Consider the following 26,506-nt stretch of genomic DNA (forward strand, 5'->3'; position numbering starts at 1 on the left):
GTGTCGAATATTGAAATCATTCACAATCGCGCATCGCTAAGTTGATTCAATAAAAAGGGGTTCTGTGGTTCGCCATTTACGTTTTTCCGTAATTTATTAAGAAAACTTTTGAATCAGGGTTATTTCTTTACTTCTGGACTTATATCCATGGCATGTTCAATACACTTTTCCAATTATAGAGGCTTCCTGAGTTTTTACACTTAATTACGTTGTCGGAGGTTTTCCCGGTAAATAATAAGAATCTGGAGTTTCGGTTATGAAATTAAACAGGTGACACATTTGTTTTGCCGTTCCTCAAACAACGAAATGTTGTTGACTTCAGTCATTTTTCTTCGTAGGATCCATGAAACAAAGGCCATGAATCAATGTTTGTTAGACCCTTGCCACTTGAAAATGATTTTCTGTATCTAATTTGAGAAGAAAATGTAATGTGATATTTAATTAAAACATAACGACGAGTAAAAACATTTACAAATCAAAATTTAATACTCAAGTTGTCTATATTTCGAACGTAAGCAAATTACTCTTGAAATCAAATATAAGTTATTCATGTGAATAATAATTTATCCTATAAAAGCCTAGTCAAGACATCCTTGACCGACCGTATGAAAATATTGCTTCTTAATATCGCATAGGATCGTAGCAGCGGAAGGCTGCGTCTCTTTTTACGCGTATTTATTCATAATTCTCAGAGATCGTAATATTTACAAAAAAATCAATAGTATACGTAGATCGATAATACCTCCTTATTGAAATTCCGGAATGAATAAAAATTTTCTGAGTGGTTCAAGTACCTCTATAAATTACTTCTATACTAAATTACCATACCCATTCAATGAAAAAAAATACCCCAAAAGAGGTAATTACCTTGAAATAATCGTCTTCATTTTAGAAATAAACATTCTTAAAATACACTTACATTAGAATGAACCATGAACGAACACATGCTATGTTTTAATTTTAATACCCTGTTCAACAAACGACGACGTTTTGAAGACTACAGCTTCGTGTGTAATACTGTAATACGACTGTGTTGCTCAATGTTTGGGGCCAGAACGTGCAAAAAATTCAAAGATACTGCCTCCCGCGCCATTTCACGTCCGAATATTATAAGACCTGGTTCATTAGAAAAATCTCGTTTTTTTTAATCGGACTGCTTTTCAAAGTAAAAAGTCCAAATTTTTGAGTTAATACCCTGTTCATCCAACGTAACTGTGTTGAATGTATGCGTTATTATTATTATTATGTAAGATATGGTTCAGGATACAATGGAGCTGATTTACATCCCACAACAGTTGATGAACTTAGAGAATGGAAGGAAATAAATAAAGATGAGTATGCAAGATAGGCGCCTTGGCGTCGAGTTGCGGACACCAGCCCGTTACACCAAGTACCAAGTACCAAATAAAGACGAAAAAACAACACAAACTTTGTATTTGTCAATCTAACCAACGGAAAACACTGCTCTACTTCGTCTTTTATCACGGAAGAAAACGAACCAAGAAGAGTAGTGTTCCGTTGGTTAGATTGATGGATAGACGGATAGACGGATGTGGCCAATGGGACTTTTTTTTTTCCCCTTGGTCGATTGATTTGACAGATGGCGGTTCGTCGGGATGACAGAAAAAAGTATAATCATGGTGAAAACAGTTTTTAATTTTTTTATTATCATTATTATCATTATTTTATAGCATCGCAGTAGCGAAACCCTGTGTCATGGGTGGACACACACTTAGATGACCATAAATGACACCCAAACTCACGAGAGAAATAAATGGTGGCTATACAAATATATCTCCCGGCCCGGGGACCGAACCTGGGAATTCTGCGTGGCAGACCAACATGGTAATCGTTTGGCCATGGAAGCAATTAATTTGTTTACAAGAGCAAACTAATATTCCTCCTATTCACGTTACCGTGTCAGAACGTATTTTACCGCTTTTAAGTTTGCTATTCGATTCGACGTGTTGTTTCTCATAATAATACGCTTCGTTGCACCCAATCTCCGGAGCACCAAACTATCCAATTGGAAAAAACTGGTAGGGTTATTTGACTCTCTAAAAAACGAAAATAACAGATTATACAAAAAGCAACATACTAATTTATTCTCAAGTTTTCTAACAAGCCAAATGATAAGACCATGATAAGTAAGACCATGCCGAAGTTAATAGGATGAAAAATAATCCAAAAAAATGTTAGCCAGAAAACAATGCCTCCGCTATAGTACTTTTAGGTTCCAAATCTGGTTTTCTAGTCTTCACGTCTTCAACACGTTTTGTTTCTACCACCATTTCTTCGATTTCACCTACACGTTCATTAAGCATGTTTTGTGATAATTCTATAATCTTAAAAGAAAGATGACTATCCTTGGCTAGATCGCTTTCATCAGCTTGTTTCATGTTCTTAAAGTAGAATCCAGAACAGCTCTGGAGTTCAGGTGCAGTTGCGCAATAAAGGGGCGTGCTTGCGGCTTGAGCCTGGAAACATTACATACATTTTTAGCAACATCGTCCACGCGGCCATTGTAAGAATGTTCAAGTCCGGAAAGTTTTAGAGTAGTTACACACGACGACTTTATCAGCGATATAAACGCCTGTTTTTGTAAATTACATTCCATCGCAATATTCGCGATTTATATGCGGTTGTATCGGTGCAAACGCGCGTCTACATCGATACCGTCGCTTCTGTTGAATCATTGAAAACGTCGCGATTGTATCCCTACTTAAGGGTCTATACGACCCCAAATGACTGGTTGATTCTGCATAACAGTGAAAGTGTTGAATTAATCACTTTAAAAAAAAATATACACAGTAAAATTGAGGATATGCACTGATTACTACACGGTGTGAAAACACTACATAATCCTAAACATTTTCACGATAGAAAAAAAAACATAAACTAACCTCGAAATTTTACAAGAAAACCGCTGCATTCAATAGGTACTTTACATATACCAATGATTTTTTTTAATACCAACTGAACTACATAGAACGCGTATAGTATACGATATACATTTTTCAAATTACTTTCATTTCGTTTGTAAAAAAATAATTTCTAAAATTAAGCCAGACCGAAGCAAAATGAACCATAATACAGGAAAAATTTGTATTAGAGCTAAGCTAGTATAGACTCTTAAGTCACGCGTATATGTAAAAGATAGACGATTAATACGAGTGCAGCGCTACTGCATCGCAACAGAATCGTTGCAGACGCGCTGCTAGAAATCGCCGTGTGTAACTGTTTTAAGGTTGAATTTTATCCAATTGTTTATATATTTTTAATTCAATTCGATTTATTTAATGCTTTATACGTGGTAAGTACAATACTTGATACTAATGTTTATAGAATGCTGTTTCACACATTTAGCCGTTTCTGAAATGCAATATTATGGTATAAGCAAGAGTTCATGCAATAATATGTTAAAATAATAAAGTTGTGTCCCTAATTTAATATCTACATATACCATCTTACAAATAAATCATTTATACAATATACTATGTCACATAAATAAATCTTTTTCGAAAAATGTTTGTCAAATCAGAAAATTTCCTATAAATAAAGCATTAATATTATTTTTATTCAAATATTTCATTAATACGAAAACGTATTAATTCATTTTCTAATTAAATCTAAGACGATATGTACTATTACAAATTTGTAAATTATGCAATTCCTTTGGAAACATTCATAATGTGTGTATTACTAAATAGGATTTGGGATGGAAACTAACTTGATGGCATACTAAAATTTGTCACGATTCCTTACGTCTAGACTTAAGACGTAAACTAAATTGCCGTTTTATTGCCCATTCAATATTCACTTACGATGGATTTACTGAACGGTGTCATTACATTATAGAGTACTTCATAAGGCCACCAGTTAGAACAAAGCTTTGTCTTGATGAAAGAACCAGGGTGAGCGCACATTATGGTTTTTCCTGTGTTCATCCAACGATAAGCCAAGTAGTGCATAGCAAGAATGCCACAGAGCTTTGAAACGTTGTACGCTTTGATTGAAGTGTAATCATCTTCAGGAAGAGACAGTATATCCTCGGTTGGTAGCAGAGTATTTTGTAGCGACCATTTTATATTTCTGAAACGGAAAATCAGTTCTGTATAAATTAAATAACGATAAGAAAACCCAAAAATGCAAAATAGATTTTATTCTAAATATCGGACGTGTGAAAGAAAAGTCAGGAGTAAAATGACATGAAACTGATGGGAGTAAATATAACAATTTAAGATTACAAATTGTTCCACGTCGTACTGTGTACATGAAAGTACTGGGAATAAACGGTTTTTATAGAAAATTTGAACGTTGTGACATCATCTGCACCCCATTTATACGTCTCACTGTTGGGCACGGGTCTGCTCCCAGGTGAGGGTTTAGACCATAGTCCGTCACGACGGCCGAATGCGGGTCGGAGACTTCACACGTTTTCCGAGGTTTGTGAACCCTCTTCGCCAAAAAGCTCATAGTCAATTTCAATGAACATTTCGCAAATAAACTACCTCCGTGGCCGAACGGTTACCATGCTTGACTGCCACGCAGATGTCCCGGGTTCGATTCCCGAGCCAAGGGAAATATTTTGTGTGGTCTACATTTATTTCACTCGTGAGTTTGGTTGTAATTTGTGGTTGTCTATGTGTGTGTCCATGTCATCTGCGATACTACCCTTTATCCCCTAGTGTGGGGCTATGAGTGTGTGCGTTATTGTTACATAAATTCCGAGTTTGGATTTGAACCCACGGTCACTGTTTGAGAGGCGGTAGGTCAAACCATTAGTCGACCAAGGCTTTTTGTTTAACTTTGTGTCAACGGCTTCATAAACAGGAATTTTAAGAATTAAATATGCCACGAAACGTTTTGGACATGATATGAGAACCCTTTATGAAAATAAAAAACACACAAGAAGAAGTAGAATAATGCTTAATAAAAATGTCTAATTAGTAATTAATTAGTCCTACCTATGAGAGTCTGATGACATAATAACAACTCGCCCATTTTTCGCAAGTATTTGTACAATACTCGTGAGCAAATAATATTGACTCAAGAAATTTACTTGGAAAACTGTTTCTAATTTATCTTCCGTCAGACTCCAAGGGATCCCAAACACAGCCGCATTTAGAATAACAATATCAATGTTCCTGAAAAATATACATTAATAGAGATGATCTTGAAGCACTGCGAAATTTTTATGGAGTGATTTTAACTTAATATCTACCAACTATTTTTACTTTGGCAATATCTTTGAAATGACGAATTGAATGGAACAGCGGATCGGCAATCTGGGAAGGGTCTCCATAGTAAATGGTATTCATAATGACAGCTAGAATCACCCTTAAAAACGTCGCTAATTTTTTGTAATTACTCTGTATAACTACAACCACAGTAATTAAGACAAAGTAATATATAATACAAACTTCTGTTCCTTCAATAATTGATTCACGCATTGCTTCACTGATGACAAAGACGCTAGGTTCACTTCATATGCTTTCAGAGTTCCGCTGTCATTGATTTTATTTAAATTGTTTAAAGCGTTGTTAATAGCATAAGGATTACGAACTGCCATCAACATGTTACAGTTTTTAGACATGAGACATTTTGAAATTTCTTGCCCTATGCCACTAGTTCCTCCCGTTATCAAACATGTTTTTCCAGTCAAATCGACGTCTGCCAATACCTGAAAACGTTTATATTTCTAGTGCATTCTAATAGAATAATAATAGACATCATCAATTCTTGACAAAGTGGTGTAATTAACTACATAATTGTATACTCGAATACCGTTCCATTACAGGCTTCGCATTCGACAAATATTTGAGATTCTGATCGATCTCTTTTTAATATAAAACGTTTAAATTGTACAATATCGTTGGTATCAACCAATTCAGTATAAGAAGAGAATTATTGAACTAAAATCTAATAATAATAATAGACTAAAAATTCTAAAATAGAAAAGTCCGAAAATATGAAACTGACCTCTTCTCCTGTAGGCCCGTGGAACTTTAGAATTTCAGGCCACTTCAGGTAATTTATATAAAACCTGTCAGATGTGTTGGAAGTGCTAACATATCGCATTGATCGCAGGTAATTGATACATTTTAAGGTGGTTGAAATACTGCAAAAAAACATCGTTATAAGATTGCTTTTGTTACAATTTGATTGCAGCACAAGAGAGATATTAAAGGGTACTTTTATAGATAATTTTTCTAATAGCAGTAATTAGCTCATGTATCTGATCATGAAACTACTCGATTAGCTGTGATAAATAGGTTATATTTCCTATCACGCATAATATAATCGATAGCCATTAAACACAAGTTGATTACCTACCGAATAAATGTAATCATCATTCTAAAATTATTATCGCAGAATCACGTTCAAAAAAGAAACCTTAAAAATATATATCATTGAAAAGTGACATTTATGACAGGAAAATTAAATTAAAAAAATAAAGTAAAAAAGAAGCAATACCTATAATGTGTTTTTTTTTTATTGCATGAGGTCGTACGGCAAATTATTATTGTGAACGGAAGCAAGAAAAAATTGTTTTTTAATATTATAATTTTTTATTTATTAAAGAAAAATCAGACCGTGTCAACTTTAATTTAAAAAACAGTTTTACACCACCCATTAGAGATTTATTACATTTTTTTTTAAACAACACTAAAAGAAAGGTGCTGAAATAATTGTTTATTGTCATATTTATTACCTTATTGTAAAAATCATTGATAGAGAAAAAGAGCGAACATTAAACAAACAAAACAAAATCCAAACCAAGTACATTCCAATGAAACTTATGTTCTATAGACATTATGTATAGATAGGTAGCATTTCAAAGTAGATCATATGTTGTCTAGAATACCTATCTAAAAAGTCTATTTCAGCGCGTGTGGTCGTTAATCTTCAATTTGTTTACCTATTATTAACACAGAGATCTATCGCTTCTATTTCTGCCAGAGTGTCACAGGTACCGACTTCTACAAGTGGGTGAAAAATAAAAAGAAATTCTTAAATTATATAGATATCACAAAAATACCTTTTATATCATATTTCTACTAAAGCAATTACGCCTCTGTCACGAGCCTATGAAAAGAATAATAGTAAATTTTCCGTATTTTGTGCGTTTGTTTGTTGTAGAAAGTGATGAAACCTAATATGTTTGAAGGGCCTTGTAGAAATGGGGAACAAATAATTTTGACGAAATTGTAGTTTACAACACAATTGGTTTTTTTCTTTTGAAGGGTGAACGGTTGCTTCTCAATTCTGGTGTTCAAGGTTCCAGTTCCTGTGGCTTTTTTGTACCTCTGACTTTTTTTTATGATACCAAGAGACGAGTCGAACAAGTCATGCGCCCGGGGGTAAGCGACATGCCTGTCTATAACAGTTGCAGTGCCACTCAGAGCTTTGACTCAAAAAGATCTGAGAGGCACTGCCACGGTGCCCGTTAACCTGATAAGTCTCTGTAATATCACCATTACCCTTACGCTTCAAAACTGAAACGCTCACATTATTGTTTGACGACTGAAATAGATAAGAGTACTGCTACTAAAGTTCTCTTCTGGTGCTGACACATTTTAAATTATTTCCACCACTCATTCCTTATTTTTCCCAAAAGGCGTCGTGTAAAAAAATGTTCTGCCATTTGCATTTAACGTCGTAATATTAAATGAGCTGCTATCCGGATACGTCACAACATGAATTATGCATCAGCGTCCTATTTAATATTTTAGCAAACCACGACACGCTTGACCTATTTCAATATATTTGCGCTATATGGTGACATTTTATACCCATTATTCTTGGTTTATGAGTTTATTAAGAGTGTGTACTCTGCTCGGTAATATTAAAAATATTCTTTATATATTTATTACGATTACAAAAGCTACGTTGAAAAAAATACAAAGTAGTGCAAGGGTGCTGCGTACAGATCTGGTGAATGCTTTACTTCTCCGAGGGGCGTGAATCTTCTTCTCCGAGAAACTCAGAGGTGCGAACCCGGATTCGAACCCATGGCCTCTGAGAGGCGGTAGGTTAAAGAAATTTGTTTCCTAAAGAAATTTATTTCTGCGATATCATCGAATATATAACCAAAAAGAGAGTTGAAATAAGGGCAATCCAGCCCTGGCAACTCATCAGTCAAATGGTAGTGACATAGAACAGCGCCAACAACTAACCTGTGTGTACAATGATTTATACTTGTAAGTGTACGTCTCCGTATATTCCAAAAATATTCTGCATTTATTGCAATAAAGTTAATATTTCTAACTATAGGGGCTGTTCATTCCGTAGAGTGGGAAAAACAGCAAAACATCTCATTACAAAACAAACGGTATCACATTTCATCAGTAATTAGATACACATTTTTTTTAATTTTCGTCCATTATAGCAAAGCTCAAGTTAAACTGGTCGTGTTGAAGTGAAAGAATTGACGACTCCCGTCAAGTGTTTCGAATTTTCGAAATCGGAGCGCTGTTGTCACCGTAATGTTATGGCAGAATAGTTTTCAAACAAATTTATATACTCGATGTTCGATATTTCGTTCGATATAATTTAATTTTTTTCTAAGTGTTCGATCTTTGTTAATAATAACTAGTGGAGTATAATAATAAACTAGTATAGCAATTTCACAAAAAACAATTAAATACCATAGTAGTAAAACATCGTGACATACAACAAAAACTTGAAAATTACAATGATTAAAGCGGCGTCCCTATTCGACGATGTCGAGTCGAGCTCAGATTGTAGTTTTAAAGGTACCTGACCTTTAAAGCTACCATCTGAGTGAAGCAATAAATTTCTTTAGGCTGCAATAGATATTTTCCATTAGGCTAATTTTATTCGTTCAAATTATTTTAACGACTTTTCACGTATGGTCACATAGAGCTTTATTGCACCAAGAGTACGAGTAGTTCTTCGCTATAAATAAGAGTTTGTTCTTACACCACATGGGTTGTAGTCAATACTAGTTTACGAGACCGTGTCTTGCTGTGAGCATGAAATCACTTTCATGTTAACCTATATAATTGAATTAGTAGCTTTCAATAACCCTCTTTTGAAGATAGGCGAGATAAGTAAGAAGTGACGGATGAGTGGAAAAGTTGAAACCATTGGTGATCATAATAACGAATAAAAACTATACGTATATAGTGGCAATAAAGGTTAAGTTTACCTATTTCTGCCGCCAAACAGTAATGTGGAGCATTATTGCGTTCCGGGATTCGTATTCGTTCCTTATCCGAGACTATACAAATCTAGAAAACTCGGACCCACGTCGGATGTCGCTTGTGCACTAAGTCCGATTCCAATCCGAGAAAATACGAAAAATGTACCCTGTAACTGAACGATACGAATTTAGGGCGCAAACGCTCGGGGTGTTGGTGAAATTCTATAATTTCTTTTCTATACAAGCATCATGACTTGTCAAATCACGTCTCAGGGTGAAGGGCGCTGTGACAGTGCCCCTAAGATCTTTGTAATTTAAAGCTCTGAGTGGCACTGGAACTGTTATGGATAGGCGTAAGGCTTATCACCAGGCGCACCATCACTTATTGTATAAAAAAAGACTACCACAAATTACACCCAAACTCACGAGAGAAATAAGTATAAGCCATACAAATATTTCTCCCGGCCCGGGCATCGAACCCAGAGCAGATCTGCGTGGCAGACCAGCATGGTCAATATAAACAGTCTGTCAAATTGTATAACTTAATCTGAATGTTATTCTAGTTTTCTCAAAGACTCTCATAGAATGCTCGTTTTGTCACATGCCCCTTAAGATGAATCGTCATCGGCATGCGTGGAATGACCCTCATTATTGTTGCAGCTGCGCAGACACCTTTATCTTATAAATTCGCTTTCTAAATAACCAACTCTATTTTCGAATCGCGCATGACATTGTAGCTTTAGACGAGTATAACAGGATTATTCTTAGTATAGTACTAACAACCTTGCAGGACTATAATCACAAACATCCATCATAAATAACAACTTTTGTTTCATGACTTTATACAAAACATAATAAATTTACCAAAAAAATAAATTAACAGTGTTTGTTATACTATCTGACACCTTTTAGATCTGCGTCAAAGGTGCAAGCGTCCTCCCCGAAAAACCCCGCCCCCGCTCCTGCGTTTTGCACTGATATTTGCTTCTTTTTATTACCGCACGGATATTACCGTTCAGAGAGATCTATTTAAATTATTTTTATTTTTACGCGAAAGTATAATCTAACGAATTATTAAAAATCATGGACTAAATGGTGTTTATGATATTAGTAATATACTTCTGCAAAGTTGTTAGTATTTTACAAATATTCGAATACACCAGAATATGAACATAAAACGATTGTTCCATGTTTGGACAAAAAGTCTACGTATCTAATTGAAAATTTGACCTCAATACGTTGACTTGTGTATTGAGTCGGTTAGCTAACTTAAACCACTAAGTTTTATGCCTAGTTATTAGGAAAAGAAAGACAACACCTAGACAGAGCTGCACAGGACCTGAAAGTTTGACAGGAGCGAAATGAAGCCTATACACAACAATGGGAGATACAGGGCTAAAAATGAATTAATGAAAAATGATAAAGCGATAAGAGTTTATTTTTCTATTTTTTTTAATTGAATCAATTAAAATAGAAACAGTAGGTAAATTACATTATAATGAAAATTGGGTAACGACAATAAAAATAAAATAACCATATATAAATAATTGTATTTCTATATAAGTAGCAGTCGAGCTCCGTCGTCCAGGGAAGTTTTACTGCCACATTACCTATTCCTGCCACCAAACAGTAATGTGAACATTACTGCATTTAAGTTTTGCAGGTTAAGGGTGCTGGTGAAATTAAAGACGCTTGGAATCTGTCAACTTTTGTCTGTGTGTGGCAGTGTCCCTCGATGTTTGCGATTCAAAGCTCTGAATGGCATTGCAACTCCTATGGACAGGCGTGGTATCATAAAAAAATTAAATTGAAAATAGTGAAAATCTAATAAACTCGAAAATACATTGTGATAATCTCAGTACAGAGTGCTAAAAAAACCGACCTCAAAAGTACGTGGAATCACGTCTATTTGCTAAGTTTTATTGAAATATGTTTGCCATTATACAGGACTTCACACTGGAGATAATAATAATCGGTTCTCACTACTCAAAGTATATTGAGAGAAAAACGCCTTGAATTGGAGAAATAGCAAAATCAACCATTAAAGTAATTGCTCCTAAATTAAAGTTAGGCGTTATTTACAAAAATAAATCTTCATGCGTGAACAGCCACCCTTAAAGGTCCACCTTTTGATGATTTTCTTCAAAATTAAATGGGACCACTATGGAAGTACCCCCTTTCCAACAAAAAAAGAATCATGAAAATCGGTTTACAAATACCGGTGTTATCGCGTAACATTAATACAAAAAAAAAAAGAACATACAGTCGAATTGAGAACCTCCTCCTTTTTTGAAGTCTGTTATAAAATCTGTATAGGTTATGCACATTATTTTGTTTTGTTAATTGTAAATTTAAAAAAAAAATACATTAAGTAAATAATTTAGTTAATTAAGCGATTAGCGACTGCATCGCGTTCGCATCACTAGCAAATCATACAAGCTAGTGGAGTAATTTAAAAAAAAAAAAATTAATATCATGGAAGTAATAGGTACATCATAATAATCATTATAATCAATATTACAACTATAATATTAGTTTTGATAAATTTTTAAGCCTGGTTCGTACTGAAACAAAACAAAATTTCAGATCAAACTGTGATTGCGAGATAATAATTCCTTAGCGAATATTGAAATAAAGTTCATAACTATTATGAAACAATTTACACGATCACTAACTCTCCGTATGACTTTCAATCACCGTCTATGTAAAATAGGAATTTGGCACAAAAATAAACAGTTACTATCGTACGGGCCCACACATAAAGATTTATAGCTATTCATCAAAATAGCGCGATTCTTATACGTCGGCACGACAGAAAAAAAAAACAATTATACAAAATACAATTGTTACACAAATAAATTAACAAAATTCACTGTGTAACAAAAAAGACGACGTCAAACAGCGGTCGGACTTTTGTGGAATGTTTACAAGAATCTACGAACAGTCCTTTCATCTTGAATTTTTAACGCGTTTGTGCTACATTATGTAAATATAGTACAGTTTGATAACACAAACTCCATATAAATGCTTATTTGACGTGACAGCACTTCTATCATAATTTATTGCGATGCGTGTAATATTGTATAGTGTTTAAAATCTCACTATAGCCACTAAGAGCACTGCACTACCTGACAACACTAATGGAAACAGGGTGTAAAATACATATTGATTAAACTGAATAAAATAAAAGCTATCTTACGCTTTCTATCAGATATCAAAATTGTAGATGTCAATTGTATAAGAAAATTGAATTTTGTTACATAATTTATTTTAAGATGTTTACGGATAATGATTGAGGAAAATAAATAAATATTGTATTCCCTTTTAATTGAAGCACGGGTATGCCCATTAATCGATGACGGAGTGAGTGTACCCAGGAGATAATTATTACTCTTATACGCATGCCACACCGCGAACGAAGTAGCCATCTTTTCATACTACCGTTCTCATCGCGAACTAAGCTAACCGAGCTAACTAAACTAACCCAACGATCCCACAAGCTATGTAAAATATGTCACCCTTCTGCCGCCCTTCACGCCCGCACGTATGTATATACCTAGTCACTACTTAATACGAATTTTTTTACTTAACTACGTGAACTAAGTTAAGTTAGTTAGCTTCATTCGCGGTGTGGCCTGCACTTTACTCTTAAGGAAGTCCGATTTGTACAATTCCGGTTTGTACTATAGTACAAATTAGATTTGGATTTCAATTGGTTTCTCCTTTTAAGGGTAATAATTATCTCTTAAGTAAAATCGCTTCATCATCGGCTATTGTACTATTTATATATTATATATTGTATTTCTACTATTGTTCAAAGCGGAATTTTTAAAGGTAATAGTAATAATTATCTGCTAGGTAACCTTATTTCATCATCGACTATTGTACAAATCAGATTGGTTAAGGGTAAGAGTAACAATTGTCTTGGGCAAACTTCATTTTTGTTACTACAATAAATTATTTAAAAAGTGAGCAAATAATCATTATCTTTTAGTGTAATTTTCATATCTAATTAATGTCAAACTAAACCGACTATTATTCGTAAACAAGATACCAAAGCAAGACGTGAGCGTCTTGGTATTTGGTAGTTAGTAATTAGGTCAAAACTTCAAACACTATATTTCTCTTCGGTAATATCCACGGTAACAAGGCTTTTACAAAATGTTGCGCTTTTATAAAATAACATTTGTAATTCCACTCCTCCTTACACAAACAAGTCCAAGTTATAGATGTACCTTACAGTTATCGATCATCATCGTCAGTATGCAGAAAAACTTTGTGAATGAAATTCGGTTCATAGGAAGTAAAATGGTAGTGACGAAATTTTTTTCCAAACGAATGGAGTGTAAGGATAAGGGAGCTGATGGAATTACAGGCACATGGGACTTGTTAACTTATGTCTCTGGGTGACGGGGACAGTGGCAGTGCTCATCAGATCTTTGTGGTTTAAAGCTCTGAATGGCACTGCAACTGCTATGGACAGGCGTGTCGCTTACCACCAGGCGCACGACTTGTTCGTTTTGTCTCTTAGTATCATAAATCAGTACAGAGTACTAAAAATCCGACATCAAAAGTGCGTGGAATTACATCCATTTGCCAAGTTTTATTGACATTGGTTACCGGAAAGTGCGCGAAACCCGATTCATCCCCTAGTTTGCCACCTTAGAGGTAGAATATTTTCTTCAAATCTAAATGGGACCGCTACTGCGGTACTTTCTTTCCAACAAAAAAAGAATCATTAAAATCGGTTCAGAAATTTGAGTTATCGCGTAACATACATATAAAAAATAACCCACCTTTTTTGAAGTCGGTTAAAAATATAACTTAAAATTATGAGCCGCGCACACGTCACTGAATCTTAAATTTCGCTTTTTCTTACAATGCTTCTGGCGATGGCGGCTGCGGAATGAAATAATTTCTTCAAGTACCTTATTGTTCGCGCTACGATGACATGTATGTGCGGGAAGTGAACTCTATTTCGCAGTATGGTAGTCCCCTCAGATCTTTGCAATTTAAAACTCTGAGTGGCACTGTAACTGTTATGGACAGGTGTCTAGGTTACCAACGTGCACAAGATTTGTTCGTCCCGTCACTTGATGTTATAAAAAATATTATTAAAAATATCGAAAACAGAAAAGCTCCTTCGATCTGTAGGGCTAGCACGACAGAGCGCGACTAGTCCGAGAGCGACCTAAAGAGCGGGATTTCCGTGCGAGAATAGCAGTATCTCACGCAAGTCACACCCTACTGACAGGTACAAATAGTACTATATAAAATAACAAAAAAAAAAAGTTACGTTTCCTGTGTGCGGTAAAAGTCTTAATATTTCCTGTGGTCGCTCACGCGATGCGCTCCTCCTACCTCAAAATGGCGGCTATTTGGTTTCGCAAATTAGAAAAGCATTCAGTTTAAATACAAGTGTTTATAAATAAAAATTATTATTCTGCATTGCTAAATAAATACCCTCCGTACTACCAACAAAACCATTTCAAATAAAATGCAGTAATACACCGCAAATCCTGCACTTAAAAATGAAATTACTCCTTAAAGTATAGTTAAAAACATTTATATTCAGGGTAAACTTAAAAAATGCTACTTACGGTATGTTTTCAATAAATAAACACCGAAATCACCAACCCAAACAATAACACACACTATTGTCGTGACGTATTTTTGAAGTTATTTATTTATTTTAAATGACAGACCCATGCATTAAAAACTTTGTGGTTTGCTAGAGTCTTTACCGAAATAGCAATTAATATTAGTTCTATTATCTGTTATAACTTCGATATCCGATAAATCGGTATAAAATCATCACCGGCACCTCTAGGTGGTATGCGTCTACGGTTGCATGTATCGCGTGAGCGGATATATAAAGAGTTTAATATTTCCTCCAAACGTCTCAAAGCAGGTGCAGGTACTACATCCGAACCAATATTATTCTTTATTATATATAATATAATATGTCTCATTACCAGGGTTTAATCTACGTCGGCGCACCTTAAGCTCGAAACAATAGGATCAGGATTGAATATCAAAAGACTCGACTATTAAATAAGATTTTTTCCTAATGTTTCTTATTTAATTAAGATAATATACAGGTAAGGTAAAAAAGACAATTAAAGCTTAAATACTAGAAAGTAAAACTAAGATTTTTAAATTATATTAATAAAATTGGATCCCCGCGGCAAGGCCCTTTGTATTGCTATGCAAATGAGTTGAGTGAGGGCAAGGTAACTGCCGGCCCTTGGGTTTCCCACAGAGTCTATTGATTTTTTCGATGAAAGTTTTTACAGATGAAGGGCACTGGGACCCCACGGACCAAGGGTTTCGACTCCAAAAGTAAATAGGTAGTCGTAGTCGAGATCCTGGTACTTATTACTTTTTATTCTTTCTGCCAGCTCAGCTGCGGAGCCAGCCCTCTTGCTGGTGTGCTGGAGATGGGATGGGGCAAGTGTGTCGGTACAAGTGGCATACCACACCAGTGCCCGGCTCATACTCCAAGGGATGAGAGTCATTCCGTCCGGGCTTTCGCCATCTGTTCGCGACATGCCGCTTGGCTCGAGTATAGCGGGCACGTTGCTAACAGTGGCTAAGGCCCGGCGGATGATGTCGTTAAGGGCTGCATACCAGGAGACACGGCCGGCGCTCAGCTGGCAGGAAAGACCGGGGTGACCCAGAGCACTTACGTCTTTGCCGCAAGGATACCGATGAGGGGAGCAAACTGGGACACCAAGGCGGAGGCCTGCAGCTATGCGAATGGTTTCGGCGCTCATGAAGGTATCGGTACTGGCAGAGGGGAAAGCGTATAGCCAGTGGCCACATACCCACCTGGACGCTGCTTCCAGATGCGGTCGGTCTACTGGGGTACAATGATTCATTAAGTCATTTAAAGTCTTTTTACACAGAATATTTTCCCAGCTCCTTTGAACTTTGGGGTCGGACGGAGAATTTCCGTTGGGGCAAATCTGGCTCCAGGCGTTTCTGTACTCAATTAACCACGTCATCTCGCAGTTTGATGACGAAAACCTTAGAATACTGCCTACGAGGTTAACCGTGCTGTAGATTGAGGACAAAAAGGCTGGAAGGACTATGGCTGATATATTCCTGATGCCTAGACCACCATGTCTGATGGGGAGGGTAGCTTGGGTTCAGGCATTGTGGGTGAGATGGACGTTGAGAATGGATTGAAGAAGAGCTTTTAGGTCAGAATCTATTGACATCAACTGATTATGGAATTTCCAAGTCGGACAGCAGCGAAGTACGTATGTAAATTTAGGAACGAAAAGGCAATATTTTAAAATACAGATGGCGTATTGGGCGCCTAGGCTCAGGAGCCTATTTGTACATGAGTTGAACTTTGAGATTGAATTTTGGAAAAAGGCTGGAATTGAGTCATAGAATATAGGTGCACCTAGGAGGCCCCTGTATCCCTGTTGAGATAAGAGCGAGGGATGTGTAGTTCGCATTTATCAAAATTTAATGGGAGGCCAATGGTGTTAAAACTGTTGATGATTTGGTTAAGGTCCAAAAGTACGATGTTTGCAGGGCCTCCTAGGGTTCCATCATCTAGGTACCAGTCGTTACGATTTGAATGTACATTTTGGATGATGGGATGGTTGGCGTGACAGAAGATGGCAGAACCCATAGAATCGCCTTGCTGACAGCCCACAGCAGATGATAGTTCATTGGCCCTATAATCCTTATTGACCGAATTAAAAGCGTTTTTGACGTCGATCTTGAGCAGCACCTTATCCCCGAGTTTTTGTGAAGGTAGGTACGAAGAGCATGAACAGCTGCTGCGGAACCGCCCTTAATGCCGAAACCGAGCTGAACGAGCATAATTCTGATACTGAGGTTGCGAGAGATTTGCCGAAGGCATAATTTTGACGCGATGCGTGTCATTGTGCTGCCTATGGCAATCGGCTTAACGCCACCATCCTTTTTAGTTAGGGCTATTAAATGTGCACCGTAAAGGATGGGGACTATCTCCGCGTGCACATCGCCGAGCGATGGCGAAGTCAGGTCTTTCAGGTATTGAGGTGATAACCCGTCGAGACTTGCAGCGTAACCGGGCGTAAAGGACAAACTGCCCGATAAGACGTCCTTTTCGTTGAATTGAAGGTATGAATTTGGAGGGCAGGGTGGATCCAAACAGTGTCCGGGTTGTCAGGTGAGATGACGTCGTGGGAGAAGAGAAGCCGTGCTGCACCTTTGAGATCGCCGTCGTTAATTTTGTTTTCAATCCTTCTGGATAAGCTAATATCAGGGGAACTGTGAGAAGAAACGGAAGAATGGAGCGGGGGACAAGAGCAGTTATTTTTAATTTTTGGTGTCAGTGTGGAACCGCCGTCAGCCGAGATATTGACCATCTTGTAGGCAAAGGACAGGAGATGTTGCCAACAGTCAGGGTCGTTATGTCTGACGCAATTTTGCAGGGCGAGGGAAAGAGCATCAGCGACTGAGATCCTAGCACCTCGTGGAATCCTTTTTATTACTGGTGTATGATGCTTGTGCTCACTGAGTAGGATGTGGAATGGAGTATTTTGTGCTGACGCTGTAGTGGGGAGTGACGGGAGAGGCGAATTGACTATATTAATATAACATACACGCTCAACACAGCTTTGCACTAGGGAAACTCTGTGTCGCGGGTGCCATGGACACACATAGACAACCACTAATTACACCCAAACTCACGAGAGAAATAAATGTAGGCCATACAAATATTTCTCCCGGGCCGGTAATCGAACCTAGGACCTCTGCGTGGCAGTCCGGCATGGTAACCGTTCGGCCACAGAGGCAGTTTATAATATATAATACTAGGGTAAATGAGACGGTGTGCACTTTACCTTGATTGATGTGCAGGCCTTTCGGAAATTGCCGAAGCAAATCGCGCACTCTGTGGTCTCCCATGGTGTCTCTCGGACTTACTTGGTACTTGGTGCAACGGGCTGGTATCCGCAACTCGACGACAAAGCGCCTATTTTGCGTGTGTCTCTCGGACTTATTTAAAATCTAACATTTCGTAACGGCTAAAAAAACACATAAAGATTATTAAAAACAAAACACTTAACTTGTCATAAACAAAATACTCAGATCACTTTTAAACACGAATAATTACACTACAAAATAAGAAATAAGATTAAGAAAAAATCAGCATCTTGGGCTTAGATCTTGGAACAAGTTCGCAAGACAAGTGACAAAAGGAGGCGCAGAACTTGATTTTCGTTTTATGCGCAGGGGTTTGAAGTAGTCGCCTTGAAGATTGTGTCAACATTGTCGCGGTTGCAAACTGGGACGCAGCCCGAGACACTTGTAACGCTGGATGAAGAGACGCGCAATCGCACAAACAATTAGGTTTTCCGTACGCCTTGTGGCTGTCACGCCGATGAGCCTGTACAAGCGCTAAAACGCCACGATTAATTTCCTAATTGGAAATAGGAGATCAGTTGCTTCAAAGCATGCAACATTTTAATTTTAAACGTTTTGTTCAAATATTTTTAATTACGGAGAAAATCTTACCTATTTTTGTCGCCGAGCAGATGATTCTTTTTTTTGTTGGAAAGAGAGTACCTCAGTCTTGGTTCGATTTCAATTTTAAGAAAATATTCCTAATCTAACGTTGGCAAGCTAGGGGATGAATACGGTTTCGCGCACTTTCTAGTAACCGATTTCAAAACTTGGCAAATGGATGTAATTCCACGAAATTTTGAGGTAGGTTTTTTATGTCTGAGCCAACAAGTACTTAGTGCCGCAAAAATTTTGTACACTTGTTTGGTTATGTAGTATTTTGATTTATTTGATGTATTTTAATATAGGTAATGGTTTCTTGTCGTGAAGGGCAGAAACTAAGAGTGCACGAGGAAATCCACTAACAAAAAGAAATGGCGAGGTATCGTAGGTCGTGGCACATCACCCTTTAACGAACATGCTCCGAGATATCTGTGATACCACAATCGCTATATCGAGATTGCCATTAAAAAAGAACAAAATATCGACTAAACATATACCTACTCCATTGAAAAATATTTTATAACCATTACCTAATAATAATTAAATACGCGGGAATATACCGCCAATAGTGATATATCGCCTAGTATGAAATTTCATTAATAAACAAAAAATACAGTCGTCAATCTTTAAATTTGTCCTGAACGCCGTCGTAAACCTTCGACAAACTGTTTTAATCAACGTCGTAAAATGAAAAATGTTAGATAAACAAAACCGCATAAATAAGAGAAGTCTAAATGTTTGGCCGCACGTCCAAAACATAAAACTCTTTTTTCTCACAGATGACAGCTGAAATATTTATCGCGGTTGTGAAAATGTGCGCTTATTATTCTATAAATATATCGAGTATAGCTATGGTGTACACTTTTTATGGTATTGTGTACTTTACAAGTCTTTTTTATGACATCAAGTAACGGGACGAACAAGTCGTACGCCTGGTGTAAACGTAGGATCGCAAAGATCTGATTGGAAATGCACTGCGCCCGTCACCCTGAGGCATAAGTTAACAAGTTTCATGTGTTGTGAAATTTTTCCCCATTTTGTACCCTTAGCCTTAAAACTAACAGTAATGCTCACATGACTGCTCGGCAGTAGAAATAAGTAAGGTGACAGTACTGCCCAAGACGAACTCTTTCACAACGAGCTCTACTGCTACTGTAGGTTTCCCTAGTGCGAGGCGGTGAGTGTGTGCGTGGGAAAAAAAAACTCTGCCGCTTCTATTGCGAACGGTCCAATAACGGACCTTTAAAAAGTGAAAAATAATTTCTTTGAATACTAAATTAATGAATCGTTGGATAAATTCGTCAACAGATGTGAAGTTTTGAGTAAGCACAAAAACCAAAATTACTAGAAACAATTATTTGACAACCTATGATTATACCTTTATTTTTTAGCCTAAAAGACGGTCAAATTATATTTTAAGTTTTAATTGCCGACTATTACTGTTGAAGACATTGACTTACAATAAGTCAATGGTTGAAGAGTAAAAAAGGGATTTCGTCAAGAACTGCTTTGATTTGTCACAAAGTTATATAATATATTTAACATTTTATTTATTTATTTTTTTATTTTTTATTTAATAGTTTATTGTACAGGAAAAATACAACAAGTCACAAATTTTATTTAAACGCTCAGTTTTAGCTCACCCTTGTTACATGATATCCTTTCACAAATTTAACTACAGATTCTGAGAATGTTTGCTATGTTAACCAGCGAACATAGCTACTAGCCATCTCGAACACCACAGCTTTTATACAAACAAAAAACCGCAGTTGGTTTATGCATTCGGGAGCTATGATGCCACAGACAAATACACACGCTCAAGAAGACAGACAGACAACTACGCCAAACTTATATCACTCATTTATGGTTCTGGATTAAAAATAGTCTACCACCTACGTATATCCTTAGACTGTATATCTTTTTTACTATTTAAAAAAAAAATAAGTACACATTTGATCTCCATATCCCCTGATGGAAAGTGATGATGGAGTCGACTATGGAGCGTTTGGTAGGAGTAGAGCTCCTTGTGAAAGAGTTCGTCCAGGGAAATACAGTTACCTGTTTCTGCCGCCAAGCGGTTTTGACGAGTAGGGATGCTGGTGAAATTACAGGCACATGGGACTTTTCAACTTATGTCTCAGGTTGACCGGCGCAGTGGCAGTACCTCTCAGACCAATGAGATTTATAGCTCTCAGTGGCACTGCAACTGTAATGGACAAGCGTGTCGCTTACCACCAGGCGCACGACTTGTTCGTCCTATCACTTAGTATCATAAAAAAGAGCATCCACGTCTAAATAATGCCCATTCACTCTTGCCTTGCAAAAGACCTTATTATACCGTTCTGGGAACAAGTCTGCAGGCAGGGAATTCCGCTCCATAGCCATTCGCCATATAAAAGTAAGAACGAACCACTTCGTGCGAATCTTTGGAATATCTACAATATAGGAGTGGAATCCCAACCTACGTCTAATGGTTCCAAGAAAATAGTTGATAATTGAAAACTTAAAAGTATACTCACGAGTTTTGTCCACCATTTTGAACATATGATTGAAGTGTACGGAGGAAGCGTGTCAGGATTGCAATTTTAATTTTACGTGTCCCTAAAGCAATTATTATTAAAAAGTCAAGTACATGTTTTACGCCTAGGTACACACCTATATTCTATTATTGAACGTGCCAACAAACAAATAACGTAATCATTACCTTAAATCTAGAGGGCTACGTTCCGATATATCAATAACGTACTTACAATATTTGCTGTTGATTTGTACCTTCCATCACAATTTTATGTTTCCTTGAGGATATCAATAATAAATTGCTATTTTTGAGAAGAAATTAATAAGAAATTCATCATTTCATTCGTCATCGAATGATGTGATGATAGGTGCATAATTAATATGAAATAAAATAATCTATTCTGATTTATTCTTAGCTAATATATAACTTGCTTAGTTATAGATTTATAAATGCACGCAATTTCCCTACTTACAGTTCAAGGTAGGTACTTACTACCGTGCTAAATATTTTACCATCGCAGCACACTTTACTCAATTTAACACCGGATATTGGAAAATTGATAAAGATAATAAAATTCGTTGATCAAGGGCGTAAATAAAAAATGAGAAGCGTGATTAACGAGGTCATTACGATAACGAGACCCACGGCCTATAAACACTCATTTTTAGAATAATGTAATCAAATAAGGTTTTTTTATGATATCTAGTAACGGCACGAACAAGTCATGCGCCTGGTGGTAAGTGACTCTTGTCTTTAATCCTTGCACTGTCACTCAAGCTTTAAATCGTAAATACCTAAAGGCACTGCTACTGCGCCCGTCAACCTGAGACATAATTGGACAAGTCCCTTGTGCCTGTAATTTCACCCTTTTTACGCATTAATGCTCGCATTACTGTTTTGCTGCAGAAATAGGTAAGATGGCAGTACCTCTCAAGAAGAACCCATTCACAAGGAACTCTAATGCTACAGCGCTGCTGCTAAGGACTTCCGCGAGAGCGACAAAAAGCGCGAGATCTCTATGCGAGACTCAGCAGTATCTCGCGCCTTATGTCGCTCTCGCGCTAGTCGCGTCCTGTCGTGCTAGCCCTTCAGATCGCCTGTCTGTATGTCTGATCCCTTTCTCTCATTCGTTTTATGCACCACATAAAAAATACAAAAGCACTCCAGCATCGAGATATTTCTATTAAAAGCGTTCTAACGTTTATATAACGGGTGAGTGCTCAGAATAAATTTTGGAACTAGTACCACCGTTATGTTTCCACCATTGCACCTCCCTCCAATGGAGTAGAGCCCATTCCCACATTTTTGGTGGCTGGCATTGTGAGACCACGCGGTCATCACTTTCGTTCCTTCTTCGAACCTGCAAGATGTGGAATAAATCCCTCCAGAAGTATTTTCTTTGCGCTATGATATGGGGTTAATCAAAAATCGAGTCAACAGGGCTCTCAAAGGCTGGCAATGCATAGGCAGCTCTTCTGATATTGCGGATGTCCATGGGCGACGATAACCACCTCCCTTTAAGTGGTTCGTCGGCTCGTTTGCCTCCTATTTAAAAAACCAGTTAAAAATCAGTGTGAGCATTGCAACTTTCAACTATATACTGTTTTCAACCATTAAAAATTAAATAATAATGGAAATATACCTGCTAATTAGTCATTTCCGTAAGAAATACATTTTTTAAGCAGCATTTTTGTAGTTGTCACCATTTCGTTTATGCGAGACTCAGCAGCCTTAACTAGGCAGCCACCAGTAATTACACAACACGAAAAAGAACCACCTATAAAAACCCCTTTCATTGCCTGTTTCTAACCTCGGTAACTTAATATTTTCTCTGACCTCAATCGATTCTAACAAATAAGTTTAAAATTCAAGATGAAAATATAAATAGCCAAGAGGAACAGCACGTCTTAGGCCCAATTTATATTGCGTCGGAACGGAATGGAAGCGAATTTTTGTAACGATATTGTACATAGCATAATGAACTTTTGGTCGTTTGTGTAACGTACAAAGTAGATACGAGCCAAAATCTTCCGCGAAATGCGCGAGCATTCTCGAGCATGCGCGAGAATTCCGCAGAAGATTTTGACTCGTATCTAGTTTGTACGTTACGCAATCAACTATACAGTTCATTATGCTATGTGCAATTACGTTACAAAAATTCGCTTCTATTCCGGTCTATCGCAATATAAATTGAGCCTTATATAGCCCGATAGGAAAGTCTCCAAATAGTCATTAAGACATATTTATATTTATAGGTGCCTGTTCGAGTAAACTTAAACTAATTTAAGTTACTTCAGGACATATCTTTACGTTACCAGAAATAAATGTACTGACTACTCGTATATCGTTTTACTTAAGAGCGGAGTTTCCCAAACTTTCTTTTCTTGTAGACCACGTGCCATTTGTTTTCTATTTTTGTGTAGATCACTTGCTTTTCTTTTAAGTACTTTTTTAGAAATTCTTCAACTTCAAATTCGTTTTTGACAGCTGACACAGTGTTACTCACTTTCATAAGTTTAACTGTATAAAAGAAACTTTATAAAAAAACACATGTCAAGTTTTATACATTTATATATATAACTTCATTGACTTACAAATAAATTGTAAGTCAATGTATAACTTGTATCTATTCATATGTATCATGTTTGTCGTAAAATGTTTATTTCATCGCTAATTTATATGAAATTAGAAGAAAGTATTTTGTTTTTACATTACATAGATATACTAACTGTGTCATGTAGATTATTCCATAATGTTAACCCCAAATTTTGATCACGACCTTCCTAAATGGATCCTACTATCATGGACCTACATTAACGTCTCACAGACTTCCAATTTTTTTTCACTGCTATGGACCCAATTTACGCTGGAGTGTAGCCCCTCTCGCAGTCGATATATAACACTTTGGAAATCATTGGTTTAGAGCTTTCAACATTGCTGGATAAACTTGACGACGTGTATTTGTATCACCACTAAATTTATGAGCAGTTGTCCTAAACTAAATTTAAATCCCTTGTCCTTTTTTACTAAAGGACAGATACACAGAATTTAGGATGCATTCACGCGAATCGAGGCCATTGACTAGATTAATGGCGGAACATATGGGTACGGGATTACAAATGGCCTCTACGTGCTTATCTAACTCCAAAGTTCAGTATTCGGATTTTTTTTGAACTAACACAAAACTTAAATGTGACTATCGTAATATCTAACGGAGAGGAGGCCCAAACTCTTTCAAATGTGTAATTTTTCATATATTGAGAAGCTTAGTCCTTCCATTAAGATCTTTATGCATAATAGATGATTTGATGAAATTACAGGCGCATGAGACTTTTCAACTTATATCTTAGGGTGACCGGCACAGTGGTAGTGCCCCTCAGATCTTTACGATTTAAAGCTCTGAGCGGCACTGCAACTGTTATCGACAGGCGTGTCACATAACGTGTGGTACGATTGGTTTGTCCCATCCCTTGTTATCACAAAAAAAATATAAATCATTATGTAGTTTTAAACTAAAGAATTATCTGAATTGTAAATACCAAGTAACAAAAAATCTCCAGGAGCATGACCCAAGCATCTAACACCCAGAATTCTAAACGTTGGATCATTGCGGCCTATTATTAAGCACAACAAATCGACGTGTCCAATGATCTTTACGCTAAGTAAATTTTTGGAACGGTCTGGTTTTTATTTTCTTTTTTTTTAAATTACATTTTTTTTTTTTTTTTTGCAAATTTTGTTTTTTGTTTCTTTCTTTGTTTTCACAAAATTCGGGGAGCATAATATTAGTAAATAAATATGGCTATTCACAAAAATATCAGAAAATAAAGTTGGCGTAGTGTTCATTGGAAGTATCGTAATGCTGTAAGAGTACCTTAATTTATAAGTCATTTCATAGTTAATAGTACTACTACATTTAGCGTCTCCAGACTCACAAACTCAGTCCATATAAAAGTCCCATACCCAGCAACGGGTATTAAAATTATCTCTCCATAATAAAATTTGCACAGAACATGCCATAACATGCAACGTGTACCTTTCCAAAACACCCGTTTAACGACTATCGTACATAATAATCACCATTACACCTTTTGAAACTGAGCTTTACTTTCTATGCAGTTTCAAACACATGTGGCGCGATAATCCGCTAACATCCGTGCTTATCTGGTAAACGATGTAGTTATTGAATACCCTCTTATAAAGAAAATTGATGTAAAGCTTTTACTGCTATAAGTGTTGAAGGTTTAATATCTTATTGAATATTAGATTTAGAGAGGTAGAGTAGTGTTGTGTAGTTAGTTGAAAAATATATTGTAGTGAATCGCAGCAGTTGCTACAAATTATTTTTTACATACCTATATATTATAGTATTTTTATGTTTAGTTTTATATGTATATTCTAAATTTAATTATGATTGTTTTTGGCGCCTTTTCTTATTATTGAGTATTGTTTCTGTTTGTCAGTAGCTGTGCGTTGTTTTCTATAGTGTAAGTACATTTATTGTAGTTGTACTTGTATTTGTATAATCTTTCATAGATTTCTCATAGATGGCGCTACGGCTAAAAAGTCGTTGAAAAACCAAATACAAAGACACGACGCAAGCACATAGAAAAATTCGTGAGGTCCGCTGGTTCGTTCCGTGGCTTAGTTGGTATAGCATCTGCCACGGTATGCTAGAAGACGTCGGTACGAATCCGGCCGGATCGAAGGAATTCTTTCTGAGTCTTCGATTTTTGTATTAATAATTATAACAAACTAGTGGAGTAATTTTACAAAAAATAATTGAATATCAATTCAATAAAAAATTAAAATACATATTTAATTACTGATGAAATGTGATTCCGTTTATTTTGCAATTAATTGTTTTGCTGTTTTTCTCACACCATCGAATGGAACAGCCCAATGGGGGCTAATGTTAGAGACATAATCTATATAACAATAAATACATCTAATGGAACAGCCCCCATTGTTAGAGACATTATCTATATAACAATAAATACAGAATATTTTTGGAATATGCGGGGGTTGGCGTTGTACTATTTCAGTTTTCTAATATGTGATTTCAGCGCAAACAAGAGTTGATATTTAAAAGTGATATAACACTTGCTCACACTTTTTGTTAGCACCCACCCGAACCCACCGATACAGTCCGCTACATATGTAAATAAAAAGTATCAAGAAACACGACGTCAAAAACTGTACGACATTATTATTATTAACAAGAGATATGTTTACGTACAGTGAAGAGCTTAATACGCTTTGGATTGTTCTTATTATAATTAGTATAGATTAGTATCTAAACCTGA

General features: G+C 36.5%; 2 protein-coding genes across 3 annotated transcripts in view; one reads left to right on the forward strand and one right to left on the reverse strand.

The window, feature by feature from the left end:
- LOC113228521 overlaps window positions 1-26,506 on the forward strand; it is an 81,018-nt gene that overhangs the window by 45,377 nt on the left and 9,135 nt on the right. The window lies entirely within an intron of this gene.
- On the reverse strand, window positions 1,821-18,180 carry LOC113228520 (WW domain-containing oxidoreductase-like). 2 transcript variants are annotated; one of them, XM_026461858.1, is made up of 6 exons: window positions 6,337-6,371; window positions 5,983-6,121; window positions 5,424-5,683; window positions 4,968-5,147; window positions 3,825-4,092; window positions 1,821-2,477 (listed from the first exon to the last, which is right to left on the reverse strand). In XM_026461858.1, the coding sequence occupies exons 1-6, from the start codon at window positions 6,354-6,356 to the stop codon at window positions 2,196-2,198; spliced, it is 1,149 nt and encodes a 382-aa protein (XP_026317643.1). In that variant the 5' UTR covers window positions 6,357-6,371; the 3' UTR covers window positions 1,821-2,195. The 2 variants fall into 2 exon arrangements, with proteins under 2 accessions (XP_026317643.1, XP_026317644.1); XM_026461859.1 differs by lacking the exon at window positions 6,337-6,371 and adding an exon at window positions 18,019-18,180 and having other exon boundaries at window positions 1,822-2,477.

Source organism: Hyposmocoma kahamanoa, unplaced genomic scaffold (genome assembly GCF_003589595.1).
Source record: "Hyposmocoma kahamanoa isolate Upper Pololo Valley unplaced genomic scaffold, ASM358959v1 232, whole genome shotgun sequence".
NCBI lineage: Eukaryota > Metazoa > Arthropoda > Insecta > Lepidoptera > Cosmopterigidae > Hyposmocoma > Hyposmocoma kahamanoa.